General features: G+C 42.1%; 1 protein-coding gene across 1 annotated transcript; it reads right to left on the reverse strand.

Moving 5' to 3' along the window:
* Positions 1 to 1,826: 1,826 nt before the first annotated feature.
* Positions 1,827 to 3,591, reverse strand: LOC147882365 (tetraketide alpha-pyrone reductase 2-like). The gene is made up of 6 exons (XM_087400962.1): positions 3,489 to 3,591; positions 3,227 to 3,399; positions 2,856 to 3,047; positions 2,601 to 2,763; positions 2,198 to 2,387; positions 1,827 to 2,002 (listed from the first exon to the last, which is right to left on the reverse strand). The coding sequence occupies exons 1-6, from the start codon at positions 3,589 to 3,591 to the stop codon at positions 1,858 to 1,860; spliced, it is 966 nt and encodes a 321-aa protein (XP_087257088.1). The 3' UTR covers positions 1,827 to 1,857.
* Positions 3,592 to 11,494: the final 7,903 nt, after the last annotated feature.

Consider the following 11,494-nt stretch of genomic DNA (forward strand, 5'->3'; position numbering starts at 1 on the left):
TTTGAGGAGTTCCACTATATCCCAAAGAGCGTGTGCTTGCATATTCTACCTCCAGTTGTAGGTTCACATGATACTTGTTGAATATGTTCTCGAATGGTGCCATGAGTACTCAAAGAGAGGTATCAGTGATGCAAGCTAAAATGTAGGGAAGAGCTAGCAAAGATGGAGCAGTGAGAGGGAGAGAGTAGCAAGGAAGAGGGAGAAGGAGAAGCAGATGAGGGAAAGAGGAAGAGGAGGAGGAGAGTAGAGCGACAGGTGTAAAAGGGAGGGAAGAAGCCGCTGCAGAAGGGAGGAGGAGGGGAGAGATGCTATAGGAGGGAGGAGGAGGGGAGAGATTCTACAGGAGGGAGGAGCAGAGGAGAGGGAGCTTGGGCGGCTGGAGAAGGAGGGAGGAGGAGCCAAAAGGAGGAGAAGGAGGGGAGAGGGAGGAGGAGGAGCAAGACGGAGGAGGGGAGAGATGCTACAGGAGGGAGGAGGAGAGGAGAGATTCTGCAGGAGGGAGGAGCAGAGGAGAGGGAGCTTGCGTGGCTGGAGAAGGAGGGGAGAGGAAGGAGGGAGGAGGAGCCAGAAGGAGGAGGAGGAGGGGAGAGGGAGGAGGGAGGAGGAGGAGCAACACGGAGGAGGGAGGGGGAGGGAAGGAGAGGGAGGAGGAGGGAGAGAGGGAGGGAGGAGGGAGGGAGAGAGAGGGAGGGAGGGAGGGAGGGAGAGAGAGGGAGGGAGAGAGATTCAAAATTTGAAATTCAAATTTCAAAAAGTGGCCCCCTCCCCTCATTGATGGGAGGAGAGGTGGGCTCAAATGTGGGCTTAACCCACCTAGGTTGGGCTAGTTAGGCCTCTTTGGGACCCTCCAAGCCCCTTGCATTAGCCCACTAAGCATTCCCTAATCCATTCCTTATGAGGCCCTTTTGACACCCCAATTCTCCCCTAATGGACACTAGACAGTATAGTTCTGTCTATGAGTTGAACACTAGTCGATAAAATTGTCTTAGTTTAATGGGCTAGTAAATATCTATAAATAAGCTTAACATTGGATGAGTAGTTAAAAATTTCAATGCCATTTGGATTTGTATCCCCTTTTTCATTTCAACAAGGGTCATGCCCTTGAAATTTGAAAGGCACCTAAAGAACATCAAGTGCATGTAGGTTGCTTTTATTACAAATCGAGGATGGAGCCCTTTGGATTCTAAGACAAAGGTGGAAAGGTCTCAATGGTGTTTTGGAATATTGAGCATACATATCTCAAGGAATATGTTTTGGTATTTTATGGTGTTAACATATTAAACAAGTTGCATGCATCTAATTCCCATGGAATATTATGCAAATCAAGGTTTGCTATTTTAACATATGGAAAAGGGGGATGACTTTTGTAACAAATTGAGTATAAATAATGTTTCACTTTTTATTCACTCCATTGAAAAGCTTTATAGTACTTGCTTTTAGTAATTAATATGAAAATTAAATGCATTTTAATATTCATTGAAACTTGCAATCCATGCTAACATAAGAAAAACATAGCCCTTATTTTTATTCAACGTGGAATTCCAATGCCTCATCAAAGTGCATAGTACATGGATATCCACACTAAGACTCCCAAACTTTGCATTCTATTACAAAATTTTCATGTAATGGATATACGTATGGAGTTATTACAAATATTTCATGTAATGGATATAAGTATGGAGTTTCATGTCAGCTCGTGACCATGGGAGTTGGATCCTATCTATCTAAGCTTCTAAATATTAACAAACTCTTGAACTCTCCTTTTGTTTTTTTCCAAGAACTTTTGTGAAGGATGGGCACTTGATTACGTTCATCGTGACCTTCCGAGATTATAGCAAACAATCACCTTCCAAGAGCTCAATCGAGGAGAGCGTGTTCCTTCAAACTCGTGATGCAGTCATCAAACATTTGCTCAAGGTTCTTAAATTCACGTAACCCCAGTTTGTGTAGCTTTGCAGTGTTCATCCTGTGTGGAATGTCGTTTCCTTGATCGTTTCCACGCCTGTGGCACAAAGGTATGTCGAAGAATTTTAGCTCCGTTCTACCATAGCGAACCTATTTGAAGTATAAAGATTATGATGTAGCAATTTTTGTACAAGACAACATACTAGAAAGAACACAAAGAGTCGACAGAGAGCATCTTGTCAATCTCCCTGTTTGCCAATAAGACAAGCACGGCACGCAGTCTCTTACTCACGTTGCAACAATCGGGTACACCGGATACTTTGTCTTAAGCATGCTTATTATCTCCTCCCAATTGTATACTTCGCCTGAACAGATATGCCTCCCCGATGCAGAAGGATCTTCATAAGCCAAAATATGAGCAGTCACAACTTCGTCGATGTGCACATACCCCATTCTCGAATTTGGATATATCTTCACTTTTCCTGCATACACCAAAAGACGAGAAGGGTTGATCCTAATTGAATTCGAACCTATGCACCCTGTTCCAAAAATATGATGCCACGGATCTTCAATTTAATTCAAGGTATTAAAGATATTCAAGATACTCCTAAGCGATGTGCGTAAGTTAGCATAAATTTGTGAATTGAGTGTTGTTCTCCTTCTAGAGGTTGGGACAGGACGGCCTTTAGCCATACCTTTCAGCAGGTCGAGAATCAGAGATATGGTGCTGGTGGGCACCTTTGACAAAGTTGGACCTACAACAAACGAAGGATTCACCACAACAATGTCTAACTTCTTCTCAAATGAAAACCTCCACGCTTCCTTCTCTGCGAGTGTTTTGGCGCAGGCGTACCAGAGCTACATGAAAGCAACAGATGCCGCCCAAGGATGAGAGATCTCCAGTCTTGGAAAGCCCTTTTAGAAGCGTTTGGTTGTGTTGAAAAGCACACCTGATAATGCTTGCAGTAGTCAGGATTGCTCCAGCAGGACTCGTCGAGAGGAGGATCGTCCTTTTGCCGATTGTAGTCATAACGGACAGCCGAGCAAGAAGATGTGATGACAACTCTCTTTACGGACGACGCCTTGGAGCATGAGTTGAGTACATTGATCGTACCCCTTAAGCAGGGCTCGAGAAATGTTTTCTGCCAAATCCACTCATCAGGGTCAAGACTTCACTATGAGTATGAGCCCCTCGCGTTTTGTTATTTGCAAGGGTCTCAGATACAGACAATATGCCAAGTAATGCCCAAGCTGCAACAAGGTGCCTACACTCCGGATATGAATCGTAATCCCAGAAAGAAAAAGCCTGTCCCTTACTGACCTCCGGATCATCGCAGTTAGGCACAACAACTGGAGCTGCAACGTGGAAGACACCGCTCACTCCAGCAACACAATCGTCGAAACTGCCGTCGTCCAACAGGTCTGCCTTGAAAATCTGAAGCCGTTCACTCGCTCCTGGAAAGTCCCGAAGAAAAGATGTTTTGCTGTGGTCCTCTGCGCCAGGAACAAGGCTACACGTTATATTGCTGGTAGCGCGTTGACCAGATTGCTCCGAGAGAAACCAGCACAGAAGAACCACGTACCTGGATTTCGAACAGTTGTACGCACGCGGTAGCCCTTCTGGAGCAGCCTATGGATGATATGGGAAGCGATGTAGCCGCTACCGCCTGTAACACAGACCTCCATTCTGTTCTTCCGCCCGCTTTGTTTGTGCTCGTGATGCTCGCGCGCTGTCTCTCTCTCAATCAAGAACACACCCCTTTGTTTATGCTGATCTCTCTCTCTTCTCTCTCTCTCTCTCCCTCAATCAAAAACAGATTGTTCTTTCGCCCGCTGGCGATGTGCTCTCTCTCGCTCTCTCAGATTCCGCTTTGTTTGTGCTGGTGATGCTTTCGAGGTTACCCTTCAAATTTGAGGCCTGGTTATAGTCGCCTCGCCTGCATACACGTGATTGCATCAAGCAACGCACGGTGAGCACGTGATGATTTCAATGTTTGTTAGCTGACTTTTCTTAGAAAAAGTGTCCCTCCGTAATTTTGAGTGACATGCCTCTCCTAATCACCTTCTCTTCCCAAATCAACTCGTCCCTCTACTTGTACTCGCTTGTTATCTTCCATTATCTTCTTCACCTCATTCTAACTTTGGGCCCCACCCTCGAGCAACCCCTGTGGGCATTTGCCCACTACACCAAAAGGACACCACATTCACCTAGTGGAGTTGCTCGAGGGTGGGGCCCAAAGTTAAAATGACACCAAAAGGACACCACATTCCATAATGATAACTTTGGGCCCCCACACCAAAAGGACACCACATGGCACAATGATACACTGGGCGACAACACACGATGGCCTACTCATAGATGCCAAGTAGCCCTTGTGTTTCGTGAGTGGGTGTGTATTTTTGTTTAAAAATTTACTCCCCACATCTAAAGTTTTGAAGGAGACTATTTTTCTTCTTTTGCAATGCCATGGAGGCCTAGTCCAAGGTCATAACTCACGTGCATGCCTCACTCAATGTTGGGCCGTCGCCTTTGGCCTTATTTTATGCAGATTCCTTTTTTAAAAAGGTCTAAAAGTAGATATACTCAGACTTGAAGTAGGTCTTTCAACAATCGTTTATCCTAGGTGTAGCTCCAAGACGCTTTCTTGCATCATACATCTATTCATTACATATATTTTGTACAAGATTCTATTGAAAAAAATAATTCAACAATCTTTTATCCTAGGTGTAGCATCAAGACACTTTCTTGAGTCATATTGATACTTTTTTCGAGGCTTTTCTAGTTCATGAATATATACGATGTTTTTATGTTACATTTTTTATGTTGAGGAAATGAAAGGGGAAAAACTCGCTACAAAAAAACTTGATGTGTCCTTGAGCGTCAGAATGTTGCATCAAAATGGCACCACATTTTTTGTAATGTTATTTAGGGTTATAGTAGTCTCTAAAGGCATATTTGTAATTTACCAATGCACCTGAAATATAAAGGAAACATATACCCATATGTTGGACTCCTCCCCTATATTCACATTACAAAAGGGCCTCAAGTAGGGATGCTTTTATCAAAGCTATGCTTATATTATTAATATAAAATCTTGGCGAAAGTTTTCAAGCTCATTTTTTTAGTTTCACAATCTTGGTAGAATGCAGTACTTTTCAATATATTTTCTTTTGAATTTTGAAAAAAAAAAGGTAAATCCTAGCAAAACTTTAAAATTTTTTGCACAAATGTTTCAAATTGTGGCGAATGTTTCAAACATCTATTTTTTTAATGGCATACAAACTTTCAACACCAATATAAAAGTTTAGCTTCTTAACGAAACTAAGTTTAAAAAATCATCCATGGCCTCAAGAAGGTCCCCACCAATGGGCCTAAACCAGGACTTTGAAAGAAAATGGTTTCTAATATTTTGTGCATCTATATAATAACTAGCATATCTAGTGGGAAGACCCTAAGTCAGTTTAAAAGTAAAAAATAAAACAAGCATTCCCACCTTGCGATTTCATTCATTAGAATAATGAATGGTAGGATCTGTTGACAGGGGAGTGGGAGCCCAATCAATCAAAAGAAAAAATCAAACTTGTTGATTCTTGCAATGCATTGATGCTATAGTTGGATTCACTCTTGACAAAAACATGGATGCTAGAATCTAATAGGAAGCATTTTAAAGATAAAAGATAACATGATCCCTTTAAAGGATCTGCTACTATAGTTAAGGTCCTCTCGAGTCTCAATAGGAAGAGGGATGCTAGCATTCAATGGGAGGACCAAACTTGCTTTTAAAAATAACATAGTTAAATAATATAATCCTCATAATACATTAGACACTACAATTTGATTCCCTACATAAAATAGATATGCTATGGTAACAAGCCCAAAGCCGATTATTCTTTAATTAAATGAAGCATCCAAGATTAAGATCTTCTAAATTCTATATTCTAGAGATTTTGGATCTCTTAAGTTATGCTCCAAAGCCATCTTGGTGCTAGTATCTTAGTTTTGATTGCGAGGATAAAGTTGTTTAGACTAGAAATTAATGGAATAATTTCTTGTACATTATTTTAAAAAGCACTCATACCAGTGTGATGCATATTTAGATAGGTCTAGCCTCCAAAGAATTCGAAATTCTATTTGCTAGTTTACTCTAAGCATGTGGCCAAAAGTGCATCCAAATTGCCATATCATCTTATAAACCCATATAACCATTAACACATACTATTCTAAAATTTTTGACTTGTCTGAAGCCCATTTCAAAATCAGACCAAAGAAAAGTCCAAAAATATGCATTATTATACTACTATGAATTTCTAAGCTATCTTTCAAAGCAAAAATTGCATTAATAAAATTCTAGCCATGATTAGCTAAATGTTTGTTATGAACACTATACTTGCTAGGATTAACAAAATACTTTAGGCATCCAAAACCATAGAGTAATTTAGATCCTAAGACACATCAATGATGACTATTCTCTTGGAGAGCTTGTGTACACCTGCACCTTCTGATGTAAAAGTACTCCTTTTAATATCAAAAGAAACTCAACAAAAAAAATTATACACTTTAACAAGGGCCAAATTTATTCCTAATTTTGTTTTATATGGACTTCATCTATTCTACCCTTTGCTCTATACTCTTCTTAGCCTCTATCTATGACATAACATTAACTTTAGGCTCTACATTTTCCCCTGTTATAACATATTGACTACCAAGGCTTGTCCTCCCAATGGTGGCAATGAACTTCAAGCCAATTATGGAGGTTTGAGTTGCAAAGTCATTGCTTGCTAGTTCTACCTCCTTGCTTGCCCCACCTTCTTTACTTCCCTCTCTTATAAATAGGATTATGGGTACCCTTTTGGGTTTTATATTACTACACACGAGCCTTGTCCCGACGGTTAAGCGTCGATGTTTAGTGCATGCGGTGCACGAATCGTTGGTATGTAAGGCGGGTTTAAAAAGGTGGGTATATACTGACTTTTACCAGACTTGTAAATGGTGGGTATATAGCGACCTTTACTAGACTTGTAAAAGGTGGGTATATAGCAACCTCTACCAGACTTGTAAATGGTGGCTGTATAGCAACCTTTACCAGACTTGTAAATGGTGGGTATATAGCAACCTTTACTAGACTTTTAAAAGGTCGTTATATAACGACTCTGAGATACTTTCCTATACCGATGTTTTACAGAGAGCATGTACATCAAGTTTGAAGCTCATATATTCATGTCTAAGTTTGAGATGAAAAAAATCAATCAAGAGCATTTACATCAACGGCTTCATCTTGAGCCAAGTCAAGCGCAACAAACAAGTCTATCTCCAACTCTTGATTTCCTATATCATCATTGTACTTTGGCATCCTACATTCACCTAATACTTGATCTTCTTCAATAAAGTCGGGTGATTCTTGATCATCATCTTCTTTCTCAATATCGTGATCTCCATCTTCCTCCCGTACGATGTCATTATGTGCATCTTCCTCTTTCCTCATATTGTGATCTTCATCTTCTTCACTAGATCCATCTAGATCAATTGGATCTAGCATTGGTAGTGGCATCTCCATATCTACATCTCTATCTTTAGAAATATGTTTACTTCTTGGTGCAACTTGTATCACGTACCACCATCTTGGATTAGAATGAACCAATCGATCTTTAAAAACGAAAGCATTCAATTAATTAAATCATCAATATGCACCTACTCACAATGCTCGGGAAGAATAAAAGTATCACTTTCATCAGTCCAAAGTTTGCCGGAGTCTATTGCAAAGAAACCACTACTATCTTTCCTCACTGTAGCATGGGGATCGTTGTAAATAGTTCTAAACCATTTTACATCAAGAATGAAAATACTAAATCGTATGAAATCAATTTCATAGATTTTGTGTGTGGTCCCATAATAATCCAACTGTGAGAAGAGAAGATTGATATCCGAAGCCATTAGGGGAGAATTGGGGTCTCAAAAGGGCCTCATAAGGAATGGATTAAGAAATGGATTAGTCCTAATGAAAGGGCCGAGGTAGGTCCCAAAAAGTCCTAACCCCCCCTCACCTAGGTGGGTTAAGCCCAAAAGTGACCCCACCTCTTACACAACTCTTACTCCTATGTGGGAACCAAAGAATTCAAAATTCAAATTTTGATTTTTGAATTCCCTCCCTCCTTCTCTCTCCTCCCTCCCCCTCCTCACTCCCCCTCCCTCACTCCCCCTCCTCACTCCCTCCTTCCCCTCCCTCCTCCTCCCCCTCCTTCCCTCCCTCCTCTCCCTCCCCCCTCCTCCCCCTCCCCCTCCTCACTTCCTCCTCCCCCTTCCTCCTCCTCCTCCTCCCTCCCTCCCTCCTCCATGCCTGCACCTCCTCCCCTCCCCCTCCCTCCTCCTCCACCACTGCTCCTCCTCCCCCCTCCCTCCTACTCCTCCCCCTCCCTCCTGCTCCTCCTCCCTCCCTCCTCCTCCACGCCTACTCCTCCTCACCCTCCACACCTGCTGGTCTGCCCCCCTTTCCTCCTCTTCAACTACTGGTCCTCCCTCCCCCATCCCTCCTCCTCGCTTCGTGCGTGCTGCTCCTTCAAGCTTGCATCTCCACACCTTCTCCTTCTCTACACTCCTTTACTCATGGCACCACTCCAACAAGTACCAGGTTCACTTAGAGTTGGAGGTTGAATATGCAAGCACACATAGTCTAGGATTGAGGGGAGCTTCCAAAATACACAGTCTTCATTCGCAAGGAAAGAAGCATCTCAACCTTTAGGTAGAAGGATCCTTGTATCCTTTAGATCTTGCCAACCAAAAGAGTCGTCCTTTCCATACAATGCATGAGCTAGTTCGGTTTGTTGGAAATGGACATGCGGGGTTGCTTGGTTATTGCAATCGGTTAAACAATGCTCAGTCAATGACTATGCAAGCAAGCGAGATGTTCATAGCCCAAGTAGAGATGCTAGCACATTTAGGAAATAGCACCATTGTTGCAATGCATAACTCTATGCAGGATCTTCATGATAAAGCCAAAGCATTGGACTTGGAGCGAAATGCATTGGACTTGGAGCAACATAAATTAGAAGAGTCACTCTATAAGCTAGCTGAGTCCAAAAAAGGCTTGGAAAGATCTATATACAATCAAGTCCAACGAGCTGTAGAGAAGGAATGAGAGAAGGCAGAAGAACAAGTGCAAAAGATGAAAGAAACAACTTTGGGATTGAAGGAGATGGATGCATTGGCACCCACTGGTGGTGCTAGAAATAGGAGAGTCCGAGCTACAAGGTTGGTTATCAAATGTTCCAATGAAATTACACTCTTTTGTGCTACACTGTTTGTGACTAAGTTTTTCTTGTGTTCTTCTTTAGGAACTTCATGGAAGATGTGATGGGAAGAACGGACGAGGATGATAATGATTGTTCATATGCTCTAGCTAGTTTATTGAATTCAATCAATGTCATTGGGATACTAAGGGACCCAAGACACAAGCGCCTGCGTGTGCAAGTTGCTGAAGAGGTGATGAAGGACTTCAAGGATATTGTGGATGCAAACGAGATGCTTGCAGCTTGTGATACTGCTGGTGTAAGTCATGAAGCATACATATCTGTTTTCAAAATTTTCAAGTCTACTATTTTGGGAAAGTATAAGAAGTCTATAGTGCCCCTACCCACACCTTGGTCTGTGAGACATGCATGGCGAGAAACAAACCAATGTGCAAGAGAAATGCTTGGAGGGTACCATTGCGTAAGGGGCACAATGGCTTGGAAGAGTAAAAATCTGGCTTGCAAACCTTTGAGATGAATGCTTTCAACAATGTCTACTTAGATGTTGAGAAATTGCAACAAGCAATGGTCAAATTCTGTGGCATGAGAGAAGATCGTAAGAGGAAATCCATTATAGCATTGCACTTTACTTAGTTCATTTCCTATATCATGTTTATCCTAATGATTTCTCTCTTTTGTTATACAGATTGCAATGGAAAGCTCATATTTGTCACCAAAATGGATGAAGCTCAATTGGTGAAAGAACACAAGTTAGAGAGAGTGAGCATCTGCATTATGAATAAAGCCTTAGCCTGTGTTCAAAGGAACAAAGAAGTAGAGCAAGATTTCTCAGTGCAATCAGAGAAAGATATATGGTGGCTTGCAGCATTTGAGACTCCGAAAGAGTGCCATGAGACATTGAAGTGGGTTCTAGATAGAACAAGAATCCCATCGATGATCCAAAGACAAGAGGAAGGGCAAACATTGATAGTCGATGGCCATGGAACATTTTGAGTTGAATGGCATCTTGCTAGTGATTTGAAAACCTCAAGTGCTTGCATGGTTATGATACAAGGGAAAATGCAATGAACACATGCCTTTATTGCATGTGTTTGGCACCAACTAGGTGTGCCCAAATAGTAGCCCCCACATTCTTGAAGATATGCATGGGATCCAAGAGATGATTGATTTGTAACTGACCCCAATAAGGAGGCTCGTTAAAGATCAATAGCCTCTTCATGCCAAGAGGAGGCTCCTCTCCATTCACCCTCCAAGCCTAAATCCAATCACTTGCCTTCAAATATGGTGGTGGTGGTGGGGTGGATCAAGCTGGCCTCCATGCGCAAGATGGTGGTCCAGTAGTAGGTATCGAGCATGACCTTCATAAACCACTTTCCTCATATGTTTGGAGTGCCGTGCAAGTGGTATTAAACCCTTCCCACAAACAGGACAAGCATGGTACCCACTTATTGCAAGTCCTACATGCGTGCATGAATGTGTTAGTATAAGACATGTGCTAGAAAGAGAGTCATAAAAGTATCATTGTACATGTAAAGACAAAACCATGTACCTGCGCACTCTCCATATCCTGGGTAGTCATGCATGGTCCACATCAAGATTGAACAAAATGCCATTGGTATGTCTAGGAGCTCTGGAAATTTCAAAGACCTGCACTCCTCTCCATAAGATCTATAACTCCTTTATCAAAGGTGCATGTGTACACATCCATATTTTTGGCCTTGTACTTCCATGGCACATGCAGTGCAAGCATGAGGTGTCCCTTCTTTATTGTTAACCATGGTGGGATATTGTAATTCACCAAGACTATAGGCCATGTCGACCAAGATGTCGATTGTAACCCGAAAGGGTTCACCCCGTCCATGGCAAGCCCAAGATGCAAGTTGCGTGGCTCCCTTGCAAAATCCAGCCACTGATTATCTATGTGCTTTCAAGTAGCACAATCTGCAGGAATCCTGAATGTGTCATCAGTGGACCGATATCATAGTATGCCAAGTCATCAACTCCAGAAAGGGTCTCAAGACCTTTACTGGGATCTGCTCACCTTGCAAGTCATCTCTATATCATTGTTCCCCACACTCCAGACAACTAGCCAAATCTCCACGCTCACGACGAAAGAGAATACAATCATTACGACAAGCATGGATGGTATCGTAATCCATACCCACCATTGTCAGCATCTTCTTCACTTCATCTCTTGATGCAGGCATGGTATTTGGTGTAGGCAACATCTTCTAGAGCAACCTATCACAATTCAAACATACATAGGCTTCGAATAATGAGAAACTATGATGATTCTCAAAACAAACAATATCCAAATTATGAGATAAATTAATGCAGGAGCTAA

The sequence above is a fragment of the Dipteris shenzhenensis genome, chromosome 29 (assembly GCF_047967505.1).
Source record: "Dipteris shenzhenensis isolate YYH24624 ecotype China chromosome 29, Dip_SZ_1.0, whole genome shotgun sequence".
Taxonomy (NCBI): Eukaryota; Viridiplantae; Streptophyta; class Polypodiopsida; order Gleicheniales; family Dipteridaceae; genus Dipteris; species Dipteris shenzhenensis.